This window comes from Eucyclogobius newberryi, unplaced genomic scaffold (assembly GCF_026437365.1).
Source record: "Eucyclogobius newberryi isolate DKJ021-1_F unplaced genomic scaffold, fEucNew1.0.hap1 SCAF_11, whole genome shotgun sequence".
NCBI classification, from domain to species: Eukaryota; Metazoa; Chordata; class Actinopteri; order Gobiiformes; family Gobiidae; genus Eucyclogobius; species Eucyclogobius newberryi.
The window spans coordinates 30,790,642-30,805,302 of record NW_027315735.1 but is presented as its reverse complement, the minus strand read 5'-3'; the positions used below and the strand labels follow the sequence as shown (position 1 = coordinate 30,805,302).

The window sequence follows — 14,661 nt, the reverse complement described above, 5'->3', positions numbered from 1 at the left end:
CTGCCCACTGCACTCGTGCCCCGACTCGCGTCTCCTCTGGGCCCCGCGCATGAAAATGGACCTTGTAAATGCAATTTCCACATCCCGATTTATCTCGTCCTCCCGCGGACACTGGTCTCCAAGGACAACTTAATTTAGCAGGGCCGTGTTCCTGTGCTGGTCTTGCTTTACATCAGCGTTATAAATAAACCAATAATATCAACAGTTGTCAGTCCCATTTATTAACAACGTTCAAACGCTGAGCATTCAAAGAGCCACAAGCGAGTGGTCAACACGTATGAGGCTAATCCACAGTACGACTTTAATTGTGCGTGGTTATGTAACACGGCGGCGAGGACAGTCCGTTCTCATGAGAAATACCAGCTGTAATGAATGGAATATAGTGCGACACCGGGCAGAACACGCAACACTTTAGACTGACACGCATCAGTGTAAAAACAGGGCAAACAGATGTAAATATAGAAAAAAAATAAAATGAATAAAACATATGTAGAGGAAAAGTGTATTAACTGGGAACTGAATAGTTAAATTTAGTCAATGTCAACCTAAAGATGACGTCAATAACACCAGTTAGTTATTTACAACATGTTAAAAATAACAATAAATGTACAATTAATCCCATCTATAATCTGCCACTTTTCTCATCAACATGGGCTTTTAAACTAAAGTGACACAAAACACTAGTAATAAATAATAATAGTATAATATTTTTTATTATTATTTTATTTAGTTATCTGTTCTTTGTTGTTTACTTCTGTACCTACTCTGTGTTGCAACTCTGGAATTTCCCCATTGTGGGACAAATAAAGGCTTATCTTGTCTTATCGCTATATTCTTCTTCTCAGGTTAATTTTGATCGTATAAAAGTTGATGATTTAACTGAATTATGAGCCAAATAATCTTTGCCAAAATTGAACAAGCCGAACCATCAGTAAAGACAATGGACAGGTAAATGAAAACTACTGACCCAAAAAAATGCTTTGGATTGTTTCCTTTGCTGCGAATTTGACATTACATCAAATTGTGGCATCCTCTGCTGGTTAAGTAACGTATTGCAACGGTTACAACATTACAATGAGTAAGAAAAATGCAAAATAAGAACTGGAACATGCATTGAAGTGGATATTTGCCCGCGCAGCACTGGGTAAGAAAGCTTTTGTCTACTCCACTACTTTTGAAATGAAAATTGACTCGTCTTATCCTTAAATGCCTTAAAAATCTAAGAGGAAATCGTTAAAAAAAAAGACTTTCTGGATAATGTGCAATTGTTTTCTGCGCTTCATCCTGTTGTTATACTGTCGTTTGCTTGCTTGCATATTGTAACCGAGTTGAACCTTGCAGAGTTTTTAATCTTAATAGGAAAAAAATTCATCCACAAATACATAAATTCCATCTGCTGACATTCTTGCCCAACCAGCAGCACACGCCACATCGAGTCAATCCGAGTCTGCAGGTGCTTCAGTCACAGGTCTGAGTCCCGAGGGAATATTATGCAACACCCTTTATGCTGGACAATCAAAAATTCATGCTTGGCCCAGAAATAAATCATTCAAAACTTCTGCAATGTGGACATAATGTTCCAAAGTGACCTAAACGTAGATCTAAATCGCTCAACAGATAATGGGCATCAGTAGAACTTACTCACTACACACACCCCCACACACACGCACCCCCCCCCCCCCCACACACACACGCACCCCCCCCCACACACACGCACCCCGCGCGCGCACACACACGCACCCCGCGCGCGCGCACACACGCACCCCGCGCGCGCGCACACACGCACCCCCCCCCCCCCACACCCCCCACACCCCCCCCCCCCCCAGAATCGCTACACTCTAGATCACAAACACTGTAAAGGTGACTTCCTTGATTTCCTGCCATAACAAACCCGTTTAACACTTTTTTCACTTGTAATGTAAAGGCAGGTGAAAGGCTTCCATTTAAACCGGTCCGTTCATTCAATCTCGCCAATTAAAATCTCCCGCTGTGCATCGCAGCAGAGTAATCATCACAGTGTTTCCATGGCGTTACCGGGCTACCACGAACCAAAATAACCCTGATGCATCTCCAATGAAAGAAGAGCACACACACACAGGCTCCATGTGACAGGAGAAATGCTGTTTTGACCGATGAAAGAAATGTCTTGATTTGATTAACAAAGGAGGAGGAAGAAGAAGACTGTAATTTTTGCTTTGGACAACGTCAAAACATCAAACTTCAAGCGGCGTCTTCCTTCTTAGGGTCATTCGAGCGACCTTGGTAAGTGACAGTTGAACTCAGAGTAGAAATTAGACTGTGCAAAACAAGGTCAGGTCCGTCAGAAGCGGCCGCTGAACGCTGCCACGATACAAAACACCAACTAAAGCGCTTTGCAACATGAAATGTACAGACCTGTTCGGAAAACCACCACGTTCCTCTTGCATCCCGAGAGCAGGTGGATGTTTCGGAGCAAACCTTTGGCGGTTAAACGCACGTGGATGTTCGACAGGGAAAGCGTCGGAGACCACAGCATCTCCAACAGCGATCAAAGGCAATCCGCAGGTAAAAAACAACAACACGGAGAACTATGAATGTGTCTCTTTAACCATTCTTTAAGCCAATAGTTATAGTTAGCCAATAGTTAGCCAAAGAGTCAATAAACATATCAATCAAAAGAAACTAATGGGATAAAAATCATGAAAGCGTTTGGCTCCATTTGATTGTACTTCCGAGTTTAAATGTGTGATATCCAGCGATGAATCCAGAACGAAACAAAGAAGATTTAAAAGCTAGAGATTTGTGTCTGATTATTGTGAGATGGAAAAACACATTTGAAATCCTTTAATCCTCTTGGTAAAAACAGGCTCGCGTCACAAACCGCAGAGACAGAAATGCCAGAGCAGAGCTGCATCTCCAGGCTTCACGGTGGCTGCTGTGGCAGAGCGGGACGCACCGACAACTGAGGAGGCGAGTGGGAGGGGCTAAGGGTGTCACGTGACCAATGAGAGAGCGCGAGGGAGCGAGGCAGCGAGGGCTCGAGGTGACAGGTCGATTATTCAGCACAAACAGGTTTCTAAATGTCGATTACGTGGATCGGACGAAAGCGGCACAATATCGATATGATTGCAATACCTTTTGATGCAATAATTTCAGTTCATCAAAACAAATATATTCATGCCTTGTTATTTAAGTTAAACTGAAAACAAGACTGAGCTAAATAAAAAATAAAAAAATCAAGGCAAATTTAGACAGAAAATTAGAATAAATCAGCCTTTTTCATTGTAAAAACAGTACATTTCTGTCAGATGGACCCTAGTGTCGTTGCGATACATTTACCATAGTTTGTTGCGATATCCGTTAATGCATCAGCCAGAATTGATACTCTTGTGGTATATTAAAATAATAATTTAATGGCATAATAATGTAGGCTTTGAAGCCAAATACACAAAGCCGCAAGGAACAATCTAATGAAAATGTTGCATTCTGTTCATAAAGAATTTTCAAACCTAAAGCATTTTCCTCGTCTTCCTCTTTAGGTGTAAAAATGTCACTGACAGTATCTCTAACACTAAAAGCAATTTAATGGTACAATATTCAAATATATATTCAGATCAGCTAAAACAAGTCTGTGTTAGAGGCGGGAGGAATATAAAGATTATATTGCAATTGTTGTGTGAAGTGCAAAATAGTAATAAGCGAGTATAAGCTCTATAATAAACACTAAAAAAAGGCTGCAAAAATAGATATTTTGGCCCTTTTCTAGTTAATTTTACAGTCCATTCTTCCCAGTTTTGAACGCACCGTGTTGAACCTGAAACACTGCACATTTTAGAATATTGCTTAATTGTTATTTGTATACTTAAACTACTGCTATACTTGATGCTAAAAGTACAAAGAAAGCCGTTATATCTCAAATAATATAGCACAAGGAAAATGTGCACAACCGATTCCAACACTACAAACAGCAGATTGTTGAAGAATTAAAGTCTTACCAGAAAGGGCAAGTCGAAAGAGCTTTGTGGCGCTGGTGGTTTTCTTCTGCGGGCTGACGTGACCGCTCGCGAGGCCTTTGGTGGTCAACACTGGCACGAGCAGAACAGAGAGGAAACTGGAGTTTAACTGACCCATAATGGCGCCGGAGAAGCACGTGGCATCTGACCGACACGACAAACCCCAAGAGCCTTTAACCCCGACGCTCCGAACGAGTGTTTTTGATCAAAAGGAACGACAACAAAGGCCCGTTTAAACCAATCAGCACTCATCAACACAAAAAAGAACTCAATCAGTTTTGATGCAAATGTGGGATTGATTGAACTACTTTCTTATCACGGAGCGCAGTGTTGTTTTTACCTGCTCCGCCGGCTTTAGCTGGAGTCGTGACGAGTCTCGACTTAAGGATTGGGATTTTGAAAGGAGTAGCGCGTCGTCCCGCTCCAGAAGAAACTGTGAAAACACAAAAGAATTGATTCACTTTTTAACACTTGGACTGGTCGATGGGATCGGGGTTTCACAGCAGCACAATCATTTGCCACATTAGTAACGGTTAAGTGGAGGCTGTGTACATGTTGAGAGTGTTAATTATAATTATAGGCAAGGTCAGGGCGAATAAGGTTATACAAGACATGGGTGAATTAAATGCATTTCCTGTAACGTCTCCAGTTTAATAAAACGAACAAATATCTAATAGTTTGGCCACATTTGCAGATTTTAACAGTAACAAATGAACCAATAAAGAGTGCCAGTCCAGACATTGTACTGAGCATTTATTGCACAGAGAACAGACTTTTTTTGATAAAATTAGATTTTTGACAAATTCAAAATGTCGTTCGATATCAATTTCCTGAACATGGACAAGACAGATCTTTATTAAGTGCCATTTAAAACAAATCTGAACACCGCTCCAAGCCACAGCACTGATAGTTTGGCCTCTCATTTAATAAAATCCAAGCTGATCGTGGTACGATTAAACATAAAAAATAACGCAATTAAATCTGATAAAGTAGAGAATCAACAATTACTGAAGCAAAATACACGAAGCGCTCAGCCTGCTCTCCCGCACCGATGCATTTCCATAACAAAAGCCCACTACCACGGATCGTTTGGTGGTGAAACTCACATCTCCAGAGCGTCCCGCCTTTCCCTCCGAAGGCCGCCAACAAAGGAACGATACAAAAGCGATAGGATGCGACGAGCAGACAAGTCAAGAGGGTGAGATCGCAGCCGCCCCCTGCTCCGCCGCCGCCTGGTGCCCCGAGAGACGAGGAATTGTGGAAAATGTGCCACGGAAATTCAGCCATGGTGCCACTTCGAACGGCGTTGTAAACGGCCATCGATTTAAACAAAAAAAAGCGCACAAATGTAAATAAAAAAATGAAATGAGTGAAAAGGTGATGCTGTGTCTCGCGCTGCAGACAGCTCTGGTTCTAGTGCGTCTGTTCGATGGCACCTCAGGGCGGCGTGTGAACTAGACTGGAACAGACATGTTTCTATGACAACAAACACAAGGGGTCCAGGCTACTAGAAAGCCTGGACCAATCAGAGGAGAGCGAGTATGTTGCTTCAGCTTTGGACGTGTTTTATTCTTCAGTTCCCTACGACCACAAAATACTCTTCTTTTAAGAGACACAAATGCAAATGAATGCTTTCAAAATAAAAGTAAAACTATATGAAACGTGTGCATTTGTGCATGTGCCAAACTGAGATATAGAAAGAATGCAGTACATGTTGAATAAAGTACATGTTACATATGATGGATTATTTGTTTAGTTATTGGCCTTTAAACATGCTCTTGAGTGCTTTTTTTGGACACTAAAGAAATAAGAAAAAATAAAAGAAAAAAGACTCCTGTAATGATGTATGGACTCAAAAACATTAAAGAAGATTCTTGGTTGTGAAAATGTCAGTTATCGAGGAGATTCAGAAGAGACGGTGTTTTGACGGTCGGAGGGGAGAGGACTTTTTAACCAGGATTCATCAAACTAGTGAGAATGAAGTAAAACAACTCCAGGTATGTTTTTGATGAGGGAACAATGTTAGAACACGGTTCAAAAACTCAATTTGGCATTAGGCTAACCCAAATAAATTGTCTGTTTGCTGTAACCCGAGTCAACATTTTTTAAGTGGCTCGGACGGTAGGCAAATTCTTATTGTTTTTATTTTGAAGGCCAAATAAAAGATCCAAATTTTGTCATTTTTTGAGTCGGAGTGACCACCAGGGGTCAGGCTTCAACAGTCAATGACGGAAAACATCTCTATCAACCCAATCAGGAGACTAAATCTCACGATTTTAAGACATTTCAATCGACCTTTTGCACGCCGCTATCCTTTATTTTGGTAGCTAAGGCGAGAACATGCGGGGGACACGGGCACCGCCATGTTTGTTGTGATGACGCTGCTGGCCGTGTTTCAATCCCAAAATGCATTTGCGTAAGTCAAATTTCACACCCTGACAGAGAAACACATGTCCTATGGAGACTTCAGTGGCGCCGAAAGGGGCAAACCAACCTTGTAAAAAACAATGTGACGACTCCTACGCACGGTCTGTTTTATTATAGACGCATGTGGAGCACTGAAAATGATGAATGCGGTATGTTATCAGTCCTTTGGGATGAAAGACATGTTAACCAGCGTCATAAAAATATTTAACACAGTGGTTCAGGAAAGACCGGTCGGTGAGTCGGCGAAATAATTGAAAAATAAAAGATTTTGACGTTTTTTCAGCAAAATTATGATTTTTTTTTTTTTTCAGTCGGCTAGTTTCATAGCGGGTCGGTCGGGTTACGGTAAACAGACATATTATTTTGCCTAGCCTTATGTGTGTACTTTACAGTGCATATGACATGTAAGACTACTCTTTTCACTAAAAACACTTTGACACTTTGTTCATTCATTTCCTACCACTTGTTCCATTTAGGGGTCGCGGGTATTTATAAACCTTATGAAAGAAATTAATATAAGTGGAATACAATCTTAGAGCGACTCATGTAAGACATAAAAGGACTATAGAGGCCACAGGGAGAACACACACTAAAAAACCATGACCTCCATGGGTGATTAATCCGTTTAAATAATGATCTACAGACGTCTTAATAAATGCTGCACTGCGGGACATTGTTGATGACCCGGCCTATGAACCTACAATACATGGTAGAAAGCAAAAAATAAATAAAAATGTGATTGTCCAGCTTTGAAGTAGACCACTAGTTAAAGGTTGAATGGACGATTTTTTTTGGCCCAAATCTGAGTCTTATTTCCTCGTGGCGTGGACTGCCGATTAGTCCTGCCACGTATCAATCATAAAACGCACCTATCGCTCACCTGCAGCCGAGTCAGGCTCGTCCCACTTTTCCGCGTGTCTAAGCGCATGGATCTATCATAATATAGTTCCCTCAGTGTACGGGGCAAAATGAAGACGGAGAAAGACAGTTCGAGCTGACTCAAAAGTAGACTGAAATCTACGGGAGACGAGAGATGTGATGTGATCCGTTGCGCTAATAAACAAACGCACGTGTGTGTTGTATCAGTCCGCAAGGGGGAGTGCGCATGCGCACTTCCGCCTGCGTTCTCAAATTGCCGAAAAATCGTCCATTGTGCCTTTAAGCGTCTCCTCTTAATGTCAGATTGTAGTTTTCAGATGAAGGTTCCCGTGGGGCTCACCTGGTGTGGTCTTCACGCCGTCGCTGGTCTCACGGTGAACTCCAGACTCGCTGGTTCCTGGTTGGTTCCTGGATGGGCCAAAGGCTTTGCGTGGTTGGGGTCTGGACACGGGTGTGGAAGGGGGCCCCATCAGGGAGGAGCGAGAGGGAGTCCGAACATTCGGGGGGAAAGTGAACTTTTTAGAAGCAGTTGGGGTGGCTCCAAGTGAAGTCTCTGCAGGGGCTTTTCTAAAACCTAAAAACAAAGAATCAAAACCAAAAATACAAACACAAGTAAAATGTTGGCCCCATTTACTGTAAATACATCACCTTTTACATATACATTTTATGACAAATACATTTTACACAGATCATCTTTAAAAGTTAAATGATTTGCTCTGGATTAGGCTTATCAAAAGTATCAATACCAATCCAAAATCTAAAATGTGTTTAAAGAAAAAGAGTTTTAACGAAACAAAACTTTAAAAACAACATTTTGGAATCACGACAACACAACTTTGGATCAATAAATATGAAATAATCCAATTGAAAAGAGTGACACAAAATTGAAATAGGATCAATTGTTTTTGGAGTGTACATAACTAAGAATAAAATAAATACCTCATACAGTAACATACCACAGCCTGCTCTTCAAGTACAAGTAATACCCCACTGAAGTAGCAGTACAAGTAATACCCCACTGAAGTAGCAGTACAAGTAGTACCCCACTGAAGTAGCAGTACAAGTAATACCCCACTGAAGTAGCAGTACAAGTAATACCCCACTGAAGTAGCAGTACAAGTAATACCCCACTGAAGTAGCAGTACAAGTAATACCCCACTGAAGTAGCAGTACAAGTAATACCCCACTGAAGTAGCAGTACAAGTAGTAAATAAAGTCCTGTGAATCTGCGCCTCTTTGTGCGTGTAGTGTAGTCCATTTAACATTTAAAGCTTGTGTCTCACTTTTGGCCTTACGCTGTGATTTACACCTCCCTTTCCTTCCCCTGGACTTTCCACTGGTGCAGATGATTTCCCAAGAGAGGAAGAAGAGGAAGAGGAAGAGGAAGAGGAGGAGGAGGAAGAGTCTACGGCCTTTCCCTAAACCTCCCGTCAGCCTCAATAGGTTCAACAAAGAGGGACCTGGATTGAGACCCGATTGTCTGGGCTAAAACGGGACACTCTGCCTTCCTCTTGTGTGGCCCAGGATAAAGCAAGGGGGCAGTGGGCAATGGTGCCCTCTGCTGGAGGAAACGGGGAGCAACTGTACACCTGAAGTCATTATAAAATGAATTTCTTTTGCTTTTAATAAATCAATAGCAACAATCTTTATTTGGATTCAGAGTTTCTATAGTGTGAAAAGTTTCTTGTAGGAAAATAAAAGTTCAATATTTAGCTGATAAATTGTCACATGCACTAAAGGTCACAATATATGATGTATTTGTAATATATAGTATGTGAGTATTACTGTCTCTTGTGCCGGCAGATCTCGCGAGATAGAACTACAACTAAATTGAGCATGCGTGTGGAAAATTAACTTCTGAGATCATTTCATGCAATTACATTTAACTTTTGGCAAAATAAATAAATTAAAGGGGTTAGGGGCTGGTTAGTTAAGTTTTTAGAAGCTGTAGTTAAAAAAAAAAAAAAAAAAAAAAAAAAGTGGCAAATGACAGTAAAATCTATATTAATGCAAATTATGTCAAATTCTCATTTTGTCTCATTGTCAAGAATCCAATCTCATGTCATCATCTTGTGGGAATTGTGTCTCATCGCTACTGTCCCCATGGTTACCCACTTTAAAAGGCGTAATGGACGATTTTTCAGCGATTTGAGAACCCAGGCGGAAGTGCACATGCCACTCCCCCGTGCGGACTGATACAACACACACGTGCGTTTGTTTATTAGCGCGATGGATCGCATCGCATTTCTCGTCTTCCGTAGATTTTCCGTCTTCTTCTGAGTCAGCTCGAACTGTCTTTCTCCGTCTTCAGTTTAAGATAAGCCTTTATTGTCCCACATGGGGAAATTCCATAAATGTTGTCCCGTTTGCCCCGTACACTGAGGGGACTATATTATGATAGATTAATGCGCTTAGACACGTGGAAACGTGTGGACGATCCCGCACGCGGCTGCAGGTGAGCGGTAGGTGCGTTTTATGATTGATACGTGGCAGGACAAATCGACAGTCTACGCCACGAGGAAATAAGACTCAGATTTGGGCAAAAAAAATCGTCCATTCAACCTTTAACTATCAAACGCATTCCCTCACTTGTGTTTTTGTTCTTGAGCAGTGGAGTGCTCACAGCTGTGGTGTTCCCGCCGCCCGCCGCCCCTGGTTGGAGCTTGTTGAGCCGAGTGGTCGTCATGGCGCTGGCCGCTGGAGGCTTAAAGCTGGAGGCTCTGACTGCAGGGTTTGGGGGAGGATGCCCAAGCGCCCTGGTCTCCGTACAGGACCCAGACTGCCAACAAACAAACAAACGCTGTCAAATATACGGTGCGGCCAAAATGTCAATCAAACCCATCTACTTACCACCAACCCAATCTTATTCACTTTTCCACAGCTGGTTGCAGTGGTTCCAGGTTTACTTTGAGAGCTGTTCTGATGCCCTGCTTTATTACGGCTCATGGGGTTTTCAATTTTGGATTTGGCGAGGGAAAAACTCGCTGAGAACCTTTGCGGCATTTTGAAAAGTCTCGACAATGCAGTGGCACTTTCAGAACTCGAGCGAGGACGAGGATTCGGGTTTGACTTATCGTGGCCTAAAGCGGAGCCCGATTTCACCTTTTTGATTTTGTTGCTCATGGCATTCTTTGGAGCTGGCTCTGGTGCAGATTTGTCATTTTTCAGAGGAGAGTTCTCTGGGTAACTGAAGGTGGAATTTGCGATGTGCGCTTTTGGATCCGAGTTGGCTCGGCTTGAGGCGCTTTGCTCAGTGTCTGGCCTGACTGCTCTGCTGGCTGGGGTTTGTCTATTTGAATCAGTGTTGAGAGGCGCTCGAGACGCTTTGCTTTTAGCCTGAACCTCTTCGGAAACAGCAGAATTTCTTTGCGAGTTGACTTGGCCTTTATTTGCTTCAATGTGTGGTTTTCTTGGAGTATTGGGGGCAGTTTTTGGGACTGGGGTGATTGTACCATTACTCATTTTAGTCGGACTTGGCCTGGATCCAACTTTGTTCCCTTCTTCTTTGGTGTTCGTTTGCGGCGGTTTATCCGCTACAGGCCGTCTCATCAGTTTACATTTCACGTTGCTCATGTCCGACTTTGGCAACTTGTTAACTTCTATTTTAGTCACTTTATTGCCCGATATTGGGGTTCCTTTCTCGCACTGTCTGGGAGTGACAAAGCTTTTCTTCCTCAATACCGGTCGGAGAGCAGGGCTGCCAGTATATTCAGTGTAGGGAGATGCAGCAGAAGAGGGCAGGCTGGACATGTGGCTTGTCAGGGTTTGTACAGGAGTAGAAGTATGGATGTCATTGTTGTCAGAATGCAGCGGGAGATCAAACGTCACCGGCGTCGGGAGAGGCTCGGACTCATTCAGCAGCTCCACTTCAGAACAAATAAATCGGGCTTCATTTGCAATATCTGACGGGGAGTTTTCATAGAGAAATGTTGTGCAAAGACCTTCCCTCTTGTCGGGCAAAGCTAAAAAGGAGCTGGATATTCCTTCACCCTCTTCACTTGGGAGCTCCACCTTATCTTCCAGTACAAATGTCATGCCGAAGCACAGGTTGTCAGGGGTTAATAGAGACTGTGATTCAATGTGGTTCCAGGATGGAGGAGCCGACGACGCCTCAAGTGAAGGCATTACTGAAGGTACAGCCTGATCCTCTAGGACAAAACTGTTGCTCCGTACGACCATCTCTGCGGAGCTGAGGGAGCCTCTGCGGGACGCCTCACACAAATTTGCCGCAGCTTGGTAAAGAGGTTTAGTTTCACTCAGCAGTTCAGCTTCAGGATAAATAAACTGAGAGTTGTTCGTGAAGCCCGAGGGTACGATTTTGAAGTTGGTACGATGGTCATCTTTCTCTCCCGGCAAAGCTAAGTAAGAGGATTCACACGTCGCTTCATGCTCTTCACTTGGGAGCTCCTCTTTGTTCCTCAACATAAATGTCATCCCGAGGCAGGGCTGGTCTCCCGCGTGGTCGCTCGCACCACCCGTTTCGTTCAAAGGCATCAATAAAGACTTGGATTGGTCGTGGTTAGAGTCTGGCGGCACGGGAAAATCCTCGAGCGAAGACAGCACCGACGCCTTCTCCTCCAGGACAAAGCTGTGGCCCCGCATCACCATTTCTGCAGAGCTGAAGGAGAGGTCCATGGAGCCTCTACATGAAGTCGTACCCGAACTCATCCCGATAGAGTCCGGAGACACCGCTGCGCTGCTGCTCCCCTCGGACGCCGTCTTGAAAAAGGTGTCGTTTCCTCCCGACTCGTGGCAGCTCAACAAACTCAAGCTATCGTTCCAGAAATTGAGACGGCTGTTGTCCGGCGTGTTTTCCACATTTGTCAAGAGCCTTCCCCGAGTTACTGTCGCACCATTCGGAAGCGTCACCGGTCCACCCGAACTCTGCGTGTTGATATCAGGGGACGTGCAGTCTCCAGTCGCGCTCAGGTTAAAATTACAGCCGGCAGAGTCGGGTGACAGGGACAATGAGCAGTTGCCGTCGCTGTCCAACAACCGGCCTCCGTTTGTCAGAAATAATTGTGCGTCGGCCGGGTCCTCGCTGGCCATGTTAACGCTCATGTCCGACAACGTAGACTTCCAATGACATGCAAACGCTGCACTTAGTTGGAATTAGAAATCTGCAAAAAGACAAATACATTTTAGTACTCACATGAAAAACTAATTAATTAAAATATGCCAAGTCAAAATTGTAATTTACAGTCACATCTACAAAATAAAAATGTACAACGCGAGCAAATGAATACTAATCTACCCACTTATAAAGCACATAACAATGTTAAATGTTAAAGGCATTCATATAGAAAATTGATCTGTACAGTTTAAATTATTTATTGCAACGAACAGTCAATACTGACAATATTTTTCCACCAGTCTTTGAAAACCAAGTCACCGTAACTTCAAAGAAAGTGAGTGACTCCTGACTGGAAACAGTAGCTGCAATAACTTATTCATGACAAGACATTAAAAATACAACCGTTTGAATACTGTATAACGCTACAAATTAAAACATACTACACGACGTTTCCTGGCAATTTTCTAATGATACAATGAAACACATCAACACACTTACACATGCACTGAGCTGTTTACTCCATTCATAGTTTGTAATCGAGCTACGCTAAATTACATCGCTGTCTATTAATGGCTAAAAAGCTATTTAAAGATGACCACAACATGTTTCAACTTTCAGGCAGGTAATTAAACAACAACAACAACATGTGCACAGCAAATACCAACGTTAACTAATCTTATCAACGAGTCAAGTCAAGCAGAAACACGTATTGCAGGCGGATGCGTTACCACACGGCGCAGAGTGACTCGTCCAATAGGGATAATAAATAACCAGCGTGTTAGTGAAAGGTCAGCATTGTTTGGCTTCACAGCTTAGACCAGCAGTTATCACCGGTGCGCCCGTGTGTAAAAGATAAACCTGTAATTTTATAGACGTCAGGACTAGAGGCAAAGATCACAAGTGTGTTCATTCAGCGGCCGTGAAGGGGAGCGGTGGATTATCTGCCCGCTCAGATAAAATACAGGCTGGGCGAGCTGCAGTGCACGTTGAACCTTGGCACGAGCAGCTCTCCCAAGGCCACTGCGGTATTTTCTGACACAAGACAATCACACAAAAGTGCACCGGTCTGTTACGGGAGGGCGTGAGTGCACCCGACACGACGTCCATGACCTCACAATGTTAACGCGCCCACACATAGAATACCGAACTCCCTCACAGCAAGTTCACAATACTTTTAACATATCCAAACACTGTCAATAAGACTGGCTTACCTGTAGTTCAAAGCGTCTCGATGTGAAACTCAAGAAAGGTCCAATTAAACATCTTATTTCAGCCAATTCCAAATACACGAGAAAATTAAGCAATTTCAAATCAGGATAGCTCTAAAACTGATTAAATGTTGAATGTTTTAAATCTCCAAACACATCAGTAATATGCTCGGGTGAAAAGTACAATCCACATGTATTCCATCCCACTTGGAAAACTGTAAATAATGCCCTTTCGCAGAGGAAGAGAAGTAGTTCAACAGTAGTTCAGTAGTTCAACTGCAGTGACTGGTCCACGTCGTTTGTCAATAACAGGCGTGTCAAGGTCCAGCCAGGCAGCGTGTCCCAAGCAGAGCTGTGCTCCAGAGTTTACAGAGGCTCGGCCTGAAAAAGCATGTTACCTTATCCATGCGGACCACAGCGTGAGGGGAGTGGTCAGAGCCGACTGGGCTCGTGGCATTCACTGTTGCTTAGCACCAAAGTCCCTCTTCTCTGAGTGAATGGGCTGTGCAGAGGAATTAGCATAACAGCAGTTAAAGCCACAGACATCACAAAGTTCAACAACGCAAAAAACTAATGTCGGGGAATGAGACTCGGGACAAACAGGCTCAACACATGGTCCCACGGTGGGCTGACACCTGAGTCTAAGACCCTTAAGTCCAACGCTATTTCTGCATAATCTAAACGAGGAGCATGACCCTGACTGAAAACTAATCTACACCAGAAGAAGAAGCGCAGCGCATAAAGCCTCATATTTTTTAAACTGACACGAATGCAACACAACTTTAAAAATGAGTGTTGTAAAGGACAAAGCAAAAAGTATCACGGTCTGTAGTTGACATTTAAGAGCTCAGACAATGTTCAGACGATTCTCTCTTTGTTTGAGAGAGAAAAACCCCTCAAAAGAAACCAGCTCGCAAAAATATAACATATATAACTAAGTGTCTTGACGTAGCATTTTGTCCAAATAAAGCTGAATGCGTCGTCTGTGTGGGTATAAATTATATAAGTCGAGATTTTCCCCACAGACAAAAAACAAAGGCACTCGGTTTTAATAAATCAATTATTACAGAGTGCATTGTTT

At 43.1% G+C, this 14,661-nt stretch overlaps 1 protein-coding gene across 2 annotated transcripts in view; it reads right to left on the bottom strand.

Moving 5' to 3' along the window:
* mtus1a (microtubule associated tumor suppressor 1a) overlaps positions 1-14,661 on the bottom strand; it is a 34,704-nt gene that overhangs the window by 19,652 nt on the left and 391 nt on the right. The window contains exons 2-7 of one of the 2 annotated variants that reach the window (XM_072439886.1): positions 13,979-14,082; positions 10,149-12,418; positions 9,888-10,077; positions 7,639-7,872; positions 4,333-4,425; positions 3,975-4,064 (exon numbers count right to left, since the gene is read on the bottom strand). In XM_072439886.1, the coding sequence (XP_072295987.1) occupies positions 3,975-4,064; positions 4,333-4,425; positions 7,639-7,872; positions 9,888-10,077; positions 10,149-12,359 (2,818 nt within the window). In that variant the 5' untranslated portion in view covers positions 12,360-12,418; positions 13,979-14,082. Of the gene's footprint in view, positions 1-3,974; positions 4,065-4,332; positions 4,426-7,638; positions 7,873-9,887; positions 10,078-10,148; positions 12,419-13,583; positions 13,801-13,978; positions 14,083-14,661 lie in introns of those variants that run through there. The other variant, XM_072439887.1, reaches the window with a different exon arrangement.